This window comes from Rhinoderma darwinii, chromosome 6 (genome assembly GCF_050947455.1).
Source record: "Rhinoderma darwinii isolate aRhiDar2 chromosome 6, aRhiDar2.hap1, whole genome shotgun sequence".
NCBI classification, from domain to species: Eukaryota; Metazoa; Chordata; class Amphibia; order Anura; family Rhinodermatidae; genus Rhinoderma; species Rhinoderma darwinii.
Window position 1 is genome coordinate 126,471,824 of NC_134692.1, and position 19,112 is coordinate 126,490,935.

The window sequence follows — 19,112 nt, forward strand, 5'->3', positions numbered from 1 at the left end:
CCAATATCTGCAGGTCAAATCGTTTTGTATTACCAGAGTGGGGAATCTGGAAGGAGAAGTGATCGATAACCGATTTGATGAGATGGTGGGGGAAAGACAGACTAGGAACACATTATCAGATCTGTATAGAACAATTAAAGATTTATATGTGAGACTTAACTCGAAAGACCTGTTTGCATACTGGAGACGCATTCTTAAGATACCAAACATTAACACAACAGAACCAGGAAAGTTGGAACCAGCGCTGGGAGTGTAGTTTCAGTAAAAACGGAAATCAAGTTTCCAAGTTTAATTGGTCTCGGTTAAAATCGAAGCACAGGGGCTGCGAGAAAATAGAGTGACAGGTAGGTACAGTCCAGAGTACAGAGAGAAGGAGACGAAAGGCGGTAGCCTACGCGTTTCAGACCTAGGTCAAGCCATGACTAAGGACCTAGCGAAGGTCTGAAACGCGTAGGCTACCGCCTTTCGTCTCCTTCTCTCTGTACTCTGGACTGTACCTACCTGTCACTCTATTTTCTCGCAGCCCCTGTGCTTCGATTTTAACCGAGACCAATTAAACTTGGAAACTTGATTTCCGTTTTTACTGAAACTACACTCCCAGCGCTGGTTCCAACTTTCCTGGTTCTGTTGTATCTTCTGCGTGTGCCGACACGAGGTTCCGTGCTGCTGACTCTTATATCCTTCCCGTGACAAGGTGAGCTGGAGGAGTTCCTTCATATTTTTTCCTAAACATTAACACACACATGTTGGAAGGATGGAAGGTGATGAGAAAGCATGTCATCAACGAAATATGGAGGGAGACCCAGTTCAAACTGATGCATGCGGCTATATACGCTTTTAACATACCAGCAAACGCTAACAATCCGAACAGAATGCATGCATGCCCCAAATGTAACCAGCAACACACTGATTTATATCACGGCATCTGGTTATGCCCTAATACACAAGAGTTCTGGGATGTAATACTTGATTATATCCGGAAACTCTGGGAATGTACCCTAACGAAGACACCCATGCTGCTTCTTTTTCATTCGGTGGCTTCACTGGAGACAGGGGAAGAGGGGACTCTTTCATATGTGCCGCCATTGGCACATGTGATATTGGTGGTGGCCAAAAGGTGTCTCTTAAGGATGTGGCTGGAATCCAGCGTACCCACAATGGATCAGCTGATTCAACAATTGAAAGTTTGCCTCCAATCAGATAGAAATGAAGCAATTACATCTAAAGAGAAAAAGACGGCAGGGTTCTTTAAGAAATGGAGACCTTTTCTTTTGCAGCTATCTGATTCAGAAATTGGGGAGGTAGTAACGGGATTTCAGTACACAAAATGGTATCTCACAGAAGAGATTAAAGGGCAATTAGGAAGACTGAAGACTGTAGAGCTGAGAGTCTAAATGGAAATGAGAGGATAGTTCACTGGCAAGAGAGAAGAGGGGAAAGATATATCAGAATAGAGCGATTTTCACATTGTCTGCCAAAGTTGGAATGTTAAATGTTTCAGCATTTTGCAAAGGTTTAATGGAAAATGTAGTTAAGAATGTCTGAAATGTAAACGTTTAAGGAAACTTTGTATGAACAGCAAGTTACAATGTGATAAAACCTAAATGACATACTCTGTAATACTGTTCACTTTTTCAAAGGGTGGGCAATGCCATTCTTTTGTTGTATATATGTGGTATGTTCAATAAAAACTTTTATACAAAAAAAAAAAAAAAAGACTGGTATGTGACCAGAGAACCGTTGGCACGGGAGCGGCGAGGGATTTGCAAGATAAGTAAATAGTTATTTTTTCATTATTATTTTCACACAGATGCAGTTTTTTTATTTTTATTGATCTGGAAAACCCCTTTAACCTTTTGACCACTAAGGACGGTACATGTACGACATAGGGGCAAGGGGGATGTATGAAGCGGGTGTCAGCTGGGGGATGTATGAAGTGGGTGTCAGCTGTAAATTACAGCTGACACCCTGCTCTAACAGCCGGGATCATAGATAACTCCGATCCCAGCTGTTTAACCACTTAGATGGTCAATAGCATCCTCGGCACCTAAGCTGTAAAAAAATGGGGACAGTCCCATCGGTTGCCCCGCAGAGCGATCGCAGGGTGCTGATGGTTGTCATGGCTGCCTGGGGACCTAATGAAGCCCCCATGTCTGCCATTTTTGTGCTCCTATTAAGCCCTGCTCAAGAGCTGGTAAGAAGCCAATATACTGCAATACCTCAGTATTGCAGTATATTGTGTAAGCGATCCAACGATCGCTGGTTCAAGTCCCTGAGGGGGACTAATAAAAACAGCTAAATAATGTGTTTTTTTTATATATAGAAAAAAAATATTAACAATTTTGAAAAAATTCCCTTTCCAATTTTTCCACAAAGGTAATGTAAAAATATAAATATAACTAGTACTGCCGCATCTGTAAAAGTCAGAACGATTACAATATAAAATTATTTAACGCACGGTGAACACTGTAAATAAAAATAATAATCCAGAACAGCTTGATTTACAAAAATGAAGACCTCACACCGCTCAATCAAAAAAAAGAGTAATTGCTCTCAGAATATGTCGACACAAAACTATTTGTTTTAGCAAAATGTTTTTTTTTTTGGTAAAAGTAGTAAAACATAAAAAAAATATACATTTGGTATTGCCGTAATTGTATTGACCCGCAGAATAACGCACGTTGTCTTTTCTGCACGCTTAAGGCTGGGTTCACACAGAGTTTTTTGCAGGAGGAAAATCTGCCTCAAAATTCTGTTTGGAATTTCCTCTACCCGCACGCCGATTTTCGCTGCGTTTTTCGCCCGCGGCCATTGAGCGGCGCGTGCATAAAACGCCGCGAAATACGCTCTCTCTGCCTCCCATTGATGTCAATGGGAGGTCAGAGGCGTAAACGCCTGAAGATAGGGCATGTCCCTTCTTTTTCCCACGAGTCGGTTTTTCCGCTCGTGGGAAAAAAACGCCTTTGCCTCCCATTGAAATCAATGGGAGCCATTTTCGGCCGTTTTTTGGCACGTTTTCCAATGCGGTTTCCGCGTCAAAAAACGTGTAAAAAAACTCGGTGTGAACTTGCCCTAACGCTATAAAAACAAAACCCAAAAAACAATGGGGAAATTGCTGAGGTTTTTTCCATTCCACCTCACAAAATAATTTTTCAACTTTTCCCAGTACATAAATGGTGTCATTAAAAACTACAACTATGACGGCTACGTCGACAGAAAAATAAATAAAAAGTTATGGCTCATAGTATTCAGTTATTTTACTAATTACAGGGTTGGGGGTTAAACGACCCTTATCATGGGTTACCTAGCAACTACAATACACACTCTTCCGTACTGTTCGCCTTGCGTTCGTTGTTGATAAAGTTTCACGTGTTTGAATGCGCCGTTGCTTGGCTGTGTACGAGGAAGCGCTTGGTTACTAGGGGTTACAAACATGGCGGCCGACGGTGAGCAACGTGCAGCTTGTGAAGTGTCTCAGGCCCTGGCCCGGCACCTCAACTGCCTGAATGACGACAATAAAAGCACCAGAAAGAGGGCGCTGGCCTCCATACAGAAGGAAGTTGAGGATAAGCGGCTGTCCAGCGGGGTTCTGCAGGAAGTCTTCCGGGAGTTGCTGAAACCGCTTCTCAAGTGCTTGTCAGACCCTATGGAGAAGTGCAGGGAAATCGCCATCCACATCCTCAGTTACTGTGTGACCAACGTACCCAGACCGCAGGAGGCACTGCCATACCTGGTGCCAGCCATCACCCAGCGCCTGGGTAACCCTGAGATCGTGGAGGCTTCTGAGGAGCTGAGACTGACCCTCACCCAGCTCCTGACTCTCCTGGTAGAAGTGTGTGGCAAGAAGCTGGCCCCCTACCTGGATGAAATGATCAGGATATTGCAAAGGACAATAGTAGATCCCTTCCCTGATGTGAAAAGAGAGAGCTGCAAGTGTGCTGCCAACTATGCCCAGATCATACCAGGTAAAGTACATGAAGCTGGTGATCAGGTGGGCATAGAGGTTTGGGTACCCCCTGATCACACCATCCGTTATATGTTTCTGATCTAATATATAAACACATTTTGCTATAATTGGAAAGAAAAAGTTGTAATAATAAAAATGTTGTAAATGGAATGTTGTGATTTGATTATTATTATTGGTAACATCAATATTCTGACAGCGGTTTAGATTGCCACTCATACAAATTCTACCTTTGCCTACGCGTTTGCACCCGCTAAACAACCCTCAAAGTGCCACTTGTGGAGCCGATTTGTAGCAACTATTATATGGAAACATTGGAGGAGGCCTGTCAATAATTGCTGCATCTATGGTGCCCGAGCAGTGGACCCCGGTCTATGCATGGCCCACAGATGTGTCCTGTTCAGTGCATAGTAGTATCGGTCACGTGACTTTCGGGTGTCGTGATCGCCGTCATTCAGTTTGCAACAGGGTTGGCCTATTTCACACTGAGTTATTGCAGGCAGAAAAAAAATCCGCTCCAGGAATTTTGAGGAAAATGTTTACCTGCCTGCGTTTTTTTTTTTTTTTTTTTACCCGCGGCCATTGCAGCTAATGCAAGTACCGCAGGCAAAATACGCAGCGAAAAACGCTTGGAAAATATGCAGCGAAAAACCTGCTGCCTCACCAGGTGGAATGGAGGATCCTTATTCTGGCGATAGGTGCGGGTCCCAGCGTTGGCACCTGCATCTATCAGACATTTATGGCATATCCTGTTAAATACCCCTTTAATTTTTCTTTTTATCAATGATATTTTGTGATCCATATTTTTCAGAACATTTTCACATGCAGTCTGAATCTCTCATTAAACCACTGATGCAGACGATATCACACCAGCATTCCAAAGTACGGGTAGCGGTTATCCAAACAACAGGAGCGGTTATACAACATGGCAATGGCAAGTCTGTGGATGACGTCCTCTCTCATCTAGCCCAGAGACTTTTCGATCATGTGCCACAGGTGGGTAATATCAGTGAAGTGTATTTTAAAGGCTTTGTACACCTTTTAAAATCTATTATTATTTTTTTATTTTTTTTAAGTAAAAATGTATATCAGTGTGTTTTGTGCAACTTTCTAAATACTTTATTAAAAATAATTTATACTTTTTGAGATACAGCTGCTTTGTATCCTGTATGCAGAGCAGCTGTATCGTGCACGGAGACCTGAATCTGTCAGTTCAGCGGCGCTGACGGGTTCAGTGTCAGCGGGTCCTGCGTGTCTGACATGCAGGATCCACCTGTTATCGATCACATCTAAGTTATGAACTTGGTGATTGGTAAGAGCTCGATATTCACAGGACCTGACGGATTTAGGTCTCTCTCGCTAGATACAGCTACTCTGCATACAGGATACAAAAGCAGCTGCATCTCAAAAAGTACAAAAACTTTTTACTAAAAAATATCTAGAAAGTTGCACAAAACACACTGATACACATTTTTATTATAAAAAAAAAAATAAAAAAATTTAAAGGCAAAACTAACATTGCAGGAATGAGAAAAGCAAAAGGGTAGACTAGACACGGGAGTGCCACTGCCCGCTGGGAATCCCGGCCTAGCTTGTTCACTATTAAACAAAGGATTCCTTTCCAAAAGATTTTCCTTTACCGGGAGTACCTCACCGTTCTGGCTCGCTTTCAACCAGAGGTCTCTAGCTGCTCTGGCTCACTATTGGTTGGGGATCCTTAGACTTGTTTGCTGTTTGACCAGCGATCCGTGCATTTTTACTCTGTTGATCAGGAATCCATTGCCGCATTTGCCTCCTTGTAGAATGAAAACCCACAGTACACTAGCTCGATATTGGTCAGGCATCGTTCACGGTGTTGGCACATTGTGAACCAGGGGTCCCTTGTGGCGCTGACCTTCTGTTCGCCAGAGATCCCTTTCTGCACTGACTCAGGCCCCGTGAACACGACCGTAAAAATTCTCTGTAATTGTGGACCGTAATACGGTTCACAATTAGACATTTTCAGTTCTATTGGCCGCAGACACCTTTCCGTATCGCTACGGATGGGTGTCCATGCCGTAGGACTGTGCCGGGAATTATGGAGCATGTCCGTTTTTTACGGGCTGTGCTCCTATACTTTGTATGGGAGCACGGCCTGAAAAAGCGGGCGGCAGCCAGCCGTGCCCGCAATCGCTGAGCCATGATTACGGGCACGGCCTTGTGCATGGGGCCTCACCGTTGACTAGGGTTTTCATTTCTGCACTGGTTTGCTGTCGACCAGGGATCCACCGCTGCACAAGATCACGGTCAGCCATAGATCTTCTAATACACTGCCTCGATACCAATCGCAGAAAACCCTGAGTACTAGCTTGCTGCCGTATATTGCCAAACTGGTTTGCTGCCCAGTCGAATGGGTAACATAGGCCAGTCTGGTTATAAAATTTGAGATCTTTTAAGTGCCTGATAAGCAAACAAAAAGTCGAACAAGGTGTTGGTCATTTGATGCCTCCGTGTATGAAAGGCGGACACCTTATGAGATCATGATCCCGAATCATAGGGAAAGTGAAGATTTTCTCCTATGGCAGGATCTCATCAGACAGCTGAAGTGCAAGCCTTTCAGACCCGGGTTTGACTGTCCCATTATAACACAGACAGTCTGAGTATTTCCAGCGATTGTACGGCCGCGCTCCACGCTCCTTCCCCACACGTCTTGTAAAGGTTATGATGGGTTTGTTGTCACAGATTTCTCAATCACGAGATTGGTCCGCTCTGAGCGAGTGGGCTGAAGCAGCGCTTGCCAAAGAGGAAGCTCTTCAGTAGATGGTTGGCATAACAAGCTTTTGATGCCAGCAAATACCTTTCACTCCCATCCAACTATTTCATCATTACGTTTTTCAATCAAAACAAGCTGTTATTTAGTAATAGAAGCGTTCACTGTTAATTGGGGTCAATCGCTTTCTATTCACGAATCTTCTTTCTGGAAGAAAACAGACATTTTACATCCAGCGCTGAAACGGTGAAGGGACATTTCACAGATGCTCCCGTTTTCAGAGAATGCTATACTATAAAGGGAGAGGGACACACGGGTGCCCACAGCCTCTCATAAACTGTGGGGTTCTGCGATCATCCTCTCTATTTTAGGTACCAGCTTATACCTTATAATAACCTATAAGTGACGTTCATACGTAGTGAGTTTGCTGCAGCAAACCTGCTGACAGCTGCAGGGAAATCCACACCAAATCATGCAGATTTTTATGCTGTTTTTCTGCGGTGAGTGTGTTAAAGGAGTTTTCCCAGAATTGTAAATTATCACCTACCCACAGGATAGGTGATCATTTTATGATCACTGAGGGCCCGATCGCTAGGACCCCCCACCGATCGTAAGAACTGGGGTCCACAGTGAGGAGGGCACTGAATGGAGTGGTGGTCGAGCATGTGCCGGCCGTTCCATTTAATGTCTATGAGAATGATGGAAAGAGCCGAGCACTGTACTCGACTGTTTCCGAAATTTCCATAGACTTTGAATGGAGCGGCAGGAGGCTGGCTGTACACACCGGCAGGGGATAAGGGAAGGTTTTTTTGTTTTTGGACTGTCAGGAAATCCGCAACACTTGGATTTTTTGTGAATTTCTTCTCCCCTTATTGAGGGAAATTCGCAACAAATTGCACCCATTTTACGGCTTTTCACTGTGTTTTTACTGTCTGCAAATCGGCAATGAACTCCTCACGAGTGAAAACCCCCATCTGCGTGTAGCGGAAAAAATCCTGTATGGAATATAGAACGTGCTGCAGATTTTTAAAACCTACCGTAAATTTTACCATCTTCTGCTGTGTTTTGCAGGTTCGGGAGGCAGTTACTATTGTCGTTGGGAATTGGCTTTTGGAGCTCAGGGATAGATATTCATATTTCCATAAACTTCTACCTCTTCTACTGAGCAGCAGCACAGATGAGATTCCTGACATCAAGTAAGTTATTGAATGTTCTTGTTTCAAAGGTTTTTGTTTTTTTAATGTTTTCTTTCTAATGGCGCTTCAGGGAAATTGAACACTTGCGTCCGTGTTTCACCACAGATTACAGCTGATCACGGGGGATCCCAGCATCAGGACACAATGGACCCTTCTAATACAAAGAGCTTGTCCAGAGTGGACAGTCCCTTCAAAATCCACACTGACAGTCCCTTCAAAATCCACACTGACAGTCCCTTCAAAATCCACACTGACAGTCCCTTCAAAATCCACACTGACAGTCCCTTCAAAATCCACACTGACAGTCCCTTCAAAATCCACACTGTTCTCCTATTTGCTCTGATTATTTCCACTTTCAGTAAATGGCGTTTTCTAAGCCCCTTTCATTATACTGTATTTTGCTAGTCTTTTTATTTATTTTTGGAACTCACACCAAAAATCCGTAACTAATCGATGCACAAACAATGCAGCCCTAAAGTGTTACATGACCAATTCAGCTCTGCTACATCTATGCTTAGAATATTTCAGTATGTGTATATAATTAGTATAATATATTTATTTATTTTTTCAAATTCAGGCAAACTGCACTAGATTTTTGGCAGAAAATTGGTTTACAGTGGGAAAAAGAAAATGAAGATGATCTGAAAGATAAGATGGACTTCAGTGCACCATGCCCTACATTTTATCCCCCTGGAGGTGAGATGCCACAAGAAGAAAACATCACAGTTAAAGGGGTTTCCCACCATTAGAAGTGACGGCATATAACCAGGATATGCTATTGCTTCATGATGGGGGGGGGAGTCTGACTGCCGGGACCCCCACGAACCTTAGAGTGAATGAGCCGCAGCTACTTATAGAGGCTCTGTCACCAGTTTAATACTTCTTTATCTACTCTAATAAACGCTTTGTTGAAGACTATTTAGTTGTTTTTTTTTAAATGTTTATTAGTGTCAAAGTTCTGATGATTTTTACATTTATGCAAATTTTTTGCAAAAGCCCAACTGGGTGTTTTTTTTTTTTTCTTTTGTTTCACCAAGTGGGTGTTGTAAAGAAAAGTGTATGGCGCTGACCAATCATCGTCATACACTGCTCTTTATTCATTCACAGCACAGCGTGATCTCGGGAGATCACGCTGTGATGTCACTTGCTCCCGCATTTCCTTCACCGGAGCGACGGGAGAATGACCAAATATCGCCTCCAGCCATGCCAGGACGATTATCCTCCTCCTCAGCAGCAGTCCTGGCACGGCTGGAGGCGAAAGTTGGGCATGAATGAAGAGAAGCGTATGACACTGATTGGTCAGCGTCATACACTTCTTTACAACGCCCTCTTGGTGAAACTCAAAAAAACGCCCAGTTGGACTTCTACAAAAAATTAGCATAAATGTAAAAATCATAACTTTGTCACCAGTAAACGTTTAAAAAAAAACAACAAAAACTTTATCTACATGAAAGCGTTTATTAGATTAGGTAGGATATAGGGAAGTATCAAACGGGTGACAGAGCCTGTTTAAGTGCTGCGGCTCCTTTACAGCTGTTCCCTACACATTTGAATGAAGCTATGTTGCAGTTCCATGCAGAACATGTGGGCGGGGCCTACAAGGAAAAAGTTGTAGGGACCTCGGTCCCTTTGTTCTCAGGATCGTCAATATGGCATATTATAGGAGGGGAATGCCCCTTTAGGCTGTATGCACACAGTGCGTAATTTTGTGCAGAAATTACGCATCAAAACCACAGGTAATTGCACTAAATGGTGCGGTTTTTTTACATTTGAATGCGGAAATAGGTGCAGTTTCTGTGCGTGGATTATTATTTTTTTTAAATTAACTTGTCATAAAATTCTGAGACGAAAACGCAAGTTAAATTAACATTTGAAAATACGCATCGCAGGTCCATTTATGTGCGGAAAAATTCTGCAGCGTGTGGATGAGATTACTTGAAATATCTAATTGACTTTGCTGGTACTGTATTACGCTGCAGATTATCCGCAAGAAAACCCACGCAGCAAATCTGCACGTAATACGCATCGCGTGCATTTTACCTTAAAGTGTTAAACTCAAAGTAGGGTGTCCTTTATCATCTATAGATGTGTAGGTATAAGGTACCTAAAAGACACCGCAGCATTTTTGAGAGGAAATATAGAGCTGTCACAATCCGCAGATTGGTTGACAGATGGATGCACCGCTCCCTGTAATGAGGTGACCACCGCATTACACTGGATCTCTGGATCTTGGATTGCAAGCTTCCGCCATTGTTAATGCATATATAAAAAATCCAGGTACTTCGGGGAGGGTGAGGGCATTATATAGAGAGAAATCTCACGGGAAGGTCTCTTTTAAACTCCACTCCAGTCATCCTATAGCTTCTCATTGATGACACTCGTGTTAGGCTTCGTTCACATCTGCGTTGGGGTTCCGTTCATGGGTTTCATCAGATCTTTCCGTCAGGGGAACCCATAACCGGAGACTAATGGAAACCATTAGCAATGGAAGCGTTACCATTGAAATCAATGGTAATGCAAACGGAAAGGTCTGACGGAACCCGGATGTAGAGGTGAACGAAGCCTTACATGCCAATGGGCCTCATGACCGGAATCAAAACTGCTCATCATGGCTTGTCTAGGCCGTACTATCACCACCATCATTTAATGATTGAGATATATTCCTTCGCTATCAATGCAAAGTACATCGCTGTGCTGTGTTCTAATAAAGCCCTTTCCAATACAGAACTGCATAATAAGAGATGAATTTCAGAACTCCTTTGTCTTCCTCCAGGCTCTCGGGCCTTGGGAATACATGTTATATACTTCTATACTGTATGGGGTATTGTTCAGCATGTCTGCTTTATTTTTCCTCACTATGGTATCATCTGGCACTGTTTGACCATACGATAATCCAGGTCCTGTTAATGCCAGATTGAAGGAATTTTACTTTAGAAAAAAAACTGACAAGACGTGTGTACCATATATTTAATAACTAATACGAATATATTTCCATTCTTTCTTTCCGTTCCAGTGCAGAGACCTGGCTTGGGATGTCGTGAGCTAATATTCAGGAATCTCTCGAAAATTCTCCCGGCTGTCAGTCACGACATTACAGACTGGGTAGCTCTTACCCGGTTTAAAGCTGCGCAGCTCCTTGTTGTCTTGTTGATTCATGCCGAAGATCACACGACCCAGCACATGGAGCAGTTGCTGAGCACCTTATACCGATCGTGTCTGGACGAAGAAGAAAAAGTAGTCCACAGTGTGAGTAAGGCTGTATTCAGATGAGAGTTGGAAAACTCGTCTGTGTATGGGGGAAAAATGAAGATTTTACATCCGAGTTCAATCGGTATTGTGTCAGAGAGCGTTCCGTGTGTCCGTTTTTAACATCTGTGTAGAATCAGTGTTCATCAGTTTCACATCCGTCCATCGCTTCCGTTTGCTCTGGTTTTTTTTTAAAGGATCCATTGACTTGAATTGGCGAGTCTAGTGCAAGAGTCGGACCAAAGTAGTGCATGCTGCGACTATGTCTGCACGGACCAATAGTCCGTGCGGCAAATCAGAAATGTCAATTAGCCCATTGACTTTAATGTCTGTGTTCATTCCGGGTGCCGTCTGTCCTACACTCGGACCGCACATGGACAACGCTCGTCTGAATAGGCCTTTAGTGGTTTGCGCTATGTACTGTCTTTTTTTCATTTTTGTTCAATTCAACATAAAGATTCCCCAACGTAAATCCGCAACAAATTTACTGTACAGTAATAGTGAATGAGGTTGTAAAAAAAAAAAAATTAGGGCAAGCTGCACATTTTCAGATCTGCATCATCCAATATGTTGTGGATCTGCCACAGAGTTCACCCTTTGCAATGCAAAATCCGCAGTGGACAATTCTACATCTGAATAGACGCTCTGATGCTCCAGCTCCGGAGTAGTTGCTCTTCGCCACCAATCACCTTGTTGCTTTCATTTTCCATACTGCCTCTGAAAAATTAGAGCTGGTACCTGGTTGCTGTGGGCAACCGCATCAATTTTCCCATAAACTATTCTTTAACAAATCTCTCCCATTGCATGTGTAAAATGTAAAAAATTTATGTTAAAAGGCGTCTGTCATTTATTTTTCCTACAGTACAAATAGATACCCAAACCTGCACAATGCCCTTAGGTTCTAATGCTAGAAGTGGAACTAAACCTTTGAAAAACGCTTGCCGTGTCAGAGTTTTTGATTGATGGGGTCTGAGACCCCCCCCAAAGGTCGCTAAAACTAAGCTGCAGAACGCACGGGTAAGCACTGTGCCGGTTCGTTTCTGATTCGCTTTCCTTGGAGAGTTGTACGGGCTGAATAGAAAGTCTGAGTCTGTACGCTGTTCGATAAGAAACGAAGCAGCGCATTTGCTGACCCGAGGGCTTCTGCTGCTTTGTTTTAGCGATCATCGGGGGTCTCTGTGCTAGGACACCCACCGATCAAAACTTGACATGTCAAAAGTTTTTGAAAAGTATAGTTACCTTTTAAATGGGTGTTCCCATCACTTAATTTGATATGGCATTTTGTTAAGATATACCTTAACATGATCGTTGGAGATCTAACCTCTGGGACTGCCGCCGCTACAGAGAAAGAAGGGACAGAGATCTCTCTGGCGTTTCTTCTGAATTTCAGCACTGAGCAGGAAAAATCGGTGAAAGAGCTGCAGTCCCTAACTAGTGCTGCGGCCCATTCATTCTAAGGATCCGTGGGTGTCCAGGCAGATGGAGTCCTATTGATCAATAAATGATTCCATATCCTAGAAATATGTCGTCACCATATTTTTCAGACATGGTTTATTTTTTTTATCTTTCGCTTGTTAAAAAAACCAGGCTGCCTTGCCTAATTGTGTCTCTCCTTTAGATTGTGGCGTGAAATGCACCTCAATGTACATCCAACAGACACAGGAAAATGTGCTCAGACCATTACAGTGCGGTCATAATATCACCACACTAATGCTTTGCACTAAAGCTGGACGGGATCCAGACATTTGACATGGCCAGATGTTATTCCCATCTACCAAATGTTACAAAACTGACTTTAGCGCAACAGGATCATCTTTTCTAGAGACAACTGAATGATATCTGGTACTGAAGCTGAACCAATCACCCCTGAGGACCCCTCATGAACGAATATATTGCATACAAAATGTCGAGGTTCACATTTATGGCCATTCCATTAATGTAATACCAGGGTTTAAATACACAAATGCCAGTCTTAAACTCATTTATGTAGGCAGAAAATGCACAAAATTTATTAAAAGGCGCACACCCCCTAATCATCTTTGTATTTCAGTCACACAGAAAGCCAAATCCACGCCTGGTGTAAACAGGTGTAGATTTGCGCCCTAACGTTCTGGCGAAAATTATTATAAATCTGTAGTACCAATGGAGACCCCACCCCTTTTGGATAAACCACGCCTCTTTTCTCGCCACATTTGGAAAGTGTCGAGAATTTTAGCACAACTATGGCGTGTGTCAGAATTTGCAATTTTTTTTTATATCAGACAACTGGTGTAAACTTTTTGATAGATAGATATATATATATATATATATATATATATATTTTCCACATAGACCTAGATAAAGAAAAAAAAGTCATCCACATATTTTTTCTTTTTTTGACATCTTGATTGATAGTTATGTCTAGGTGGCACACAAGACCTAAGATCTCCCAGAACCAGAGTTTGGGCAGGGGCGGTATACTATCACTGGCGTCCAGCTGAAGAGGACATTTCGGAGAAGCAATGTGACTGACCGTTCTCCTCACAAATTTCCTTTTCAACGGGATGCACGGCACAATATACAGCCCTCCATCCTCTGGTTCTCGGAGCTGCATAGATGGAGGGGGTTTCTTATTCTATGATGTTCTTATAAGCATCCTATAGATATCCATACTCGCCATAGAGGTGCTTTTAAATAAACTGTTGTGTGATTTAGCAGCACATGGATATTCGGTTGTTATTCGTAGTATTAAGGTGTTTGTTAGGACCTCCTTGGTGCCTTTCTCAAGAGATATAGCTCTGAGCTTGGCTGTGTCTTCTTGGCAGAAGTATATTGTGATGAGCAGTACTGGAGGTGTAATACTACATGCATAACTGGTGGTAACTTCTCCCGGTGATCACCACGATCGCCTAGATTTTATAAACAGAACATGCATCGATCAGGTGATCACCGGCTGGCTCCATTCATCCAAGGGATTGTAAAGGTGACACAACCTCTTTTAATAGGGTTTCTCTTAATTGGAGGTTCAGATTTTTTCATTAAATGTGTTTTGCAATCTTATTAAAAGATGGCCTATTGCTAGGATATGGCAGCACTTTCAACAGAGTGGGGGCCCGGATGTAAAAACCCTCACCGATCCTGAGATTGAAGGTGCCGCTGCACTGATTTAGTGCTGTGTCCCCACCTAACTTTTTTCGGCACAGCAGCGCTCCCAACCCCCTGCTGTGCGGAGTACTGCAGCACGGCCCCACTAATAATGATAATCTTTATATAGCACCAACATATTCTTAGCAGTACATAGCATACTGGGCTATTTTGCATGCTGGATTCTGCTTGCCTCCTCTTAACTCGAAGCTCACACATCTCAGTACTGCTCCTGCTGGTTCAGTGTCTTTGCTTAGTATACTGTGCTATTTTGTATTCCGGGAGATGCAGTGTGTACACCAGACACTGCCCTTTTGTCTAATCAGGAAAACCTACCCTTCCAGACTGCAGCAGAGCACATGAACATTGATACATCTAATCTAAAACCGTATTCAGAAGTGAACCCAAACTGCACGAGGATGGTTTTTTTTGGTTTTTTTCCCTCAGTGCTTAGTATTTTGTTGCAATACAACCGTCACCTTTCGACTGTGCACATGTAAATACCAGATTCCTGTTACGCTGAGCGGACACAGTCTTCTTGTTCGCTGTGGTGTTGACATAGACATGTGACATTATTTAGACTCCCAGTTGTGCCAATATAAACATGACCCAGATTTGGGTCCTATTGCAGTGGTAAAATCCGCTCGGCATTGCCTGCCTGAAATTCATTTGTGCACAACCAGCATAATAATAATATTTTTTTGTAACGTTCTATTCCTTTCTATCTTGTTTTTAGAGTATAAAATCTGCAGAATTAATGGGTACCTTTGTGAATCCTGAGGTGTTCCTCAAGCTGATTTTGCCGGCTCTTGAGAAGTCTCCCATATCTTCCCACCTCACGGTCCTGGCAGCGTTTATTCGGGGAAGCTCCTGCGAGGTGCTGAAGCCACATTTGCATCGTATAGCTGATGTCGTTTCCAAGGCTGAGATCTGCCAGGGGTCTGAAAAGGTAAGAAAAATATTTTGAATCCACTACCACATGGGTGATGTTTATTATCCTCAGAGTCGGCTGCTATTTAGGTCTGCTTTATTTGGAAACCGCAATTATCAGGGACTACAGCTTCACTGCATGGTAGTCCGTGATGTAGCTATAGGAGTTGCACTTGCGACCATGCCCTGAAGCCAGTAACTGCAGTAACATCTCCACTTACTGACAGTCCCCACTTTTGAGTCCGGTCCTCTTCGGTTTAGGGCACAGCGCTGGGTTTTGATGCCGTTCAGCGTCAGTACGTTGTATGCGTGGTGCACTTATCGTTGTGACACCGAACGGAGTCAGGATCCAGCGCTGCGCCCAAAGAGGACCTGATTTAGAATCGAGGAGGGTAAGTATAAGGATACTGACTGCTGGGGCCCTGTATCTAAGCTTATCATGTGTGATACTGTCTGTGAGCCAATGTAATGTGGCTGAAAGTTGGGCATTGGGACATATGAGCCTTTAGCTACACCCTTGATAGCAGTCCTAAGCTGCAAAGTCTGAGGTAGCCTGAAACACACCTCCTGCCTCATCAGTGGCTCAGGCTGTGCCCCATCCTTCATGCTTTACATTGCAGCTTCACATCGGTGTATGAGCTGAAGCCGAACACAAGATCTTGACTCAGGGATTGACTGACAGAATGTTTTGCCACCTTTTATGTAACTATCTGGAGCAAATTTAAAAGGGGGAACCCCTTTGTAACACTCATCCTTAATAAAGTAACTCTGATATGTAATAGTCATAGCGGACTGGCCAACTCAACATCTGTTTAAATGCAACATCAGTAATATGCAGAATATGACAACTCAATAGCAGATTCTTACAGCAGTTTGTTTGCATTTAGTAATCCCTGTCATGGAGTAAAGTTCAGATCCCCTGACTTGTCACAGATGTCAAAAGCATAATTTGACTATAATATTTGAAGTGCCATTGCCAAGATCAAATCTGACTTTAGGGTCCTTTTACACGGTCTGCTATGGGCCGTGAAAACGAGTGCCGATCAACAAGACAGCTTGTTGATCGGCGCTCATTTGCTGCTTTTACCAGGCGCAGTGATTGGTTGTGTATGGGGTCGAGCGGTCACAGCTCGTACACTGCTTGCTCTGCTTTCCGAGGAAAGTGGATAAAAAACGGTGCGGCACAGCGCTCACCCAAGCGCCTCTGCTACTTAGTTTTAGCGATCAGTGGGAGTCTCCGTGCTCTGACCACCACTGATCAAATCTTCTGACCTGTCACTATGACATGTTAAAAGTGAAATTACACTTTAAAGATCCTTGTTAAACAGAAGCCAGAGTGACGATCACCTGATCGCAACATGTCTGGCTTCTCTAACCCCAGAAAATTTAGCATTACATGGCGGCTAGTCAAATGAATGACCAGCAATGTAATACATGGACACACCGTAGCGAGATGACCTCTTTAAATAGAAGTCTTTGAGTCGTCCTCTTCTGTCAAGTTGTAAGCAATTTTATGCAGCCATATATCTGCTCCTGGGGAAGTTGGGGTACCACCATATAGTCACCATCATGGCTCATAGTACAGAGGGTGTGTACAGACGTTTACAGCATCATGTGGGTGGGGAGTGTTACTGGGGAACAGGAGGAGAGCGCGCAGGACCCAAATTTCTACTACTAGCGGGGAGGATGGCACTGCTCTAACTACTAAGGGGAGCTCTATTCTGACTACTGGGGGGCAAAACCTCAACGGATGTGTAAAACCAGGCTTACACATATCTGATTGTAGCGCGTTTGCTGGACATTTTTTCTTTTTTTAAATAAATAATTTGAAAGCCATTTTTTCTTATGGAACAAAATCCTTGTGGGATTCTTTACAGATGAATCATCTTCGTCTAAAGAGCAAATATCAATGTGTCCTATTGTTACCAGCCGGTGGTAATTGTAGCAATCTGCAATGTGTTGATGTATTGGTGGATAATTGACCGAGTATTTTGGTGTGTGTGTATATATATATATATGCTATTGCTATGAATAAAGCAAACACCCCACACTGAAGCCCGGCTATTGATGGCCTTTTCTAAATATGGCGAGCTCTTTCAATATCATACTGTTGATAGACTGTCTATACGTGGAGCTTAAGCCGGGCTGGCAGCATGAATTAACCCAGTCATGTCGAGGAAAGGAAATTATGAAACAGAAATGATGTAGTGTCAGCACCCCATGTCATCGGAGTCACCGAGCGCTGTGATCTTTATAGCTGGATAAGAGGCCCGTGGAGTGGAGGGTTCCCAGGTGTAACGCACCTGGATGACGGGGGAGTGTAATGAACATCTTTAAACAAATTGACAAAACTTTTTTTTTTTAGCTGGAATGCTCCTAGTTTGATACGGTTCAGCTCGGAAGTCCAATCTAAAAAATAAGTTTGTTAAATTCTGATCAGACATTTCTTCGTTGCATCGGTTTCTAGAAATGTTGGGAGACAACCGGTCAGGCCACCATGATGGCTCCTACAAATTGTCATCCAGCTCTCCAGGACCACCGAATGACAAATTTGCCTAGTTTTTCTGTGATACAACCGGTCACTGTATATCCGTGCCATGCAGGACTACAGGAATGCTGGGGAGCAACCTTTGTTGCAACAAAACTCCATAGATGGCAGTGACATGGGAGTGCGTGACGTATCACTACACCCATAGGCAGATTTATCAGTCAGAAGTCAAGGAAACCCGGGTGACAACGGCAGCCATATTGGCTTCCACCAAGCTTTCCTAGATGCAGATATAACTTAGAAAACGCTGAATGCAACTTTTACCAACTTGATAGAATGCGTTGACTCATGGACTTATGTTTACAGGTGATTTTTTATTTCTTATTTTTTTTATTTGCATTAAATCATTTTGGTTTCTCCATTTAGGGTTTTAAGTTTAGCATTGTGCTGGAAAGTGAAATTACAGTCGAGCTTGTTAATGCATTTGCTATGCAGCGACTAGAAGTTTTATTAAGATCATACAAGCCACAGGGAAGTGGCAGCTGCACTGGTGTAACGTGAGGATCAGCGACTCTATACCCTAAACCTATGTAACTGGAGAACATAGGTAGAAGAGACCTAGCTCCGACTTCACAGCCACCGGCTAATCTACATGGCGACTTGTGTCTGATAACCTACTTGCCATGCCAAGTGGTGCGAGTTGTCATAGTTTCTACATAAATGGAATTGAAATAAATCATTAGATGGTGGGGTCAGGCACTCAGGACTGCAAAGTGACGCCCTGTTCATATCATGTTTTGCCTTACGTTTGGCGTGTACGTCGGGAAAGGTGACGACGTACACACTAAATGTGTCCAAAAGAGTGTCTTTTTGGCCTCCGTCTGGCCGGTATATGTTATAATACATTAAAAAAAAATTAGGGAATAGCCGTCGACTCCCCCTATTCCATCCTGCGCAGTATACAGTTTTTTTTTTAGCATGGGAGCCTATGGGTGACATATGGCATATATCACCGGCATCCTTTTGATGTCCACGTCATGCGCTTTCCAACGACTTTTTATGACTTATCCGTTAAACAGATACCATTATAGTCTATGGGTGATGGATACGTTAAACGGATGCCTAAGTGGCATCTGTCACCCATAGACTATAAAGGCCTCAGTTCACTACGTATCCGTTTAACGGATACCATTGAAGTCTATGGTAACGGATCACCATCACAGCCTACGTTTAACGTATACGTCTGGAGTTTTTTCTCAACATATTTGTCAAACGTAGGCAAGAAAGCGTTATGTGAACAGTCACTACGACTGACTCTTGGGCACCTGTGGGACCTCAGGAGTTAAGCAGCTCACTATTAAACACCACATCTACATATCCCACTTTTGGCATGGATGTTGGGTGAGATGTACTATA

At 43.2% G+C, this 19,112-nt stretch overlaps 1 protein-coding gene across 3 annotated transcripts in view; it reads left to right on the top strand.

Annotated features, from left to right (window-relative positions):
- Positions 1-3,382: 3,382 nt before the first annotated feature.
- Positions 3,383-19,112, top strand: part of DNAAF5 (dynein axonemal assembly factor 5) — a 42,856-nt gene continuing 27,126 nt past the window's right edge. For 2 of the 3 annotated variants that reach the window (XM_075830276.1, XM_075830275.1), the window contains exons 1-6: positions 3,383-3,965; positions 4,776-4,960; positions 7,785-7,909; positions 8,487-8,605; positions 10,923-11,155; positions 15,015-15,227. In XM_075830276.1, coding sequence (XP_075686391.1) covers positions 3,434-3,965; positions 4,776-4,960; positions 7,785-7,909; positions 8,487-8,605; positions 10,923-11,155; positions 15,015-15,227 — 1,407 coding nt within the window. In that variant the 5' untranslated portion in view covers positions 3,383-3,433. The remainder of the gene's footprint in view (positions 3,966-4,775; positions 4,961-7,784; positions 7,910-8,486; positions 8,606-10,922; positions 11,156-15,014; positions 15,228-19,112) is intronic. The other variant, XM_075830274.1, reaches the window with a different exon arrangement.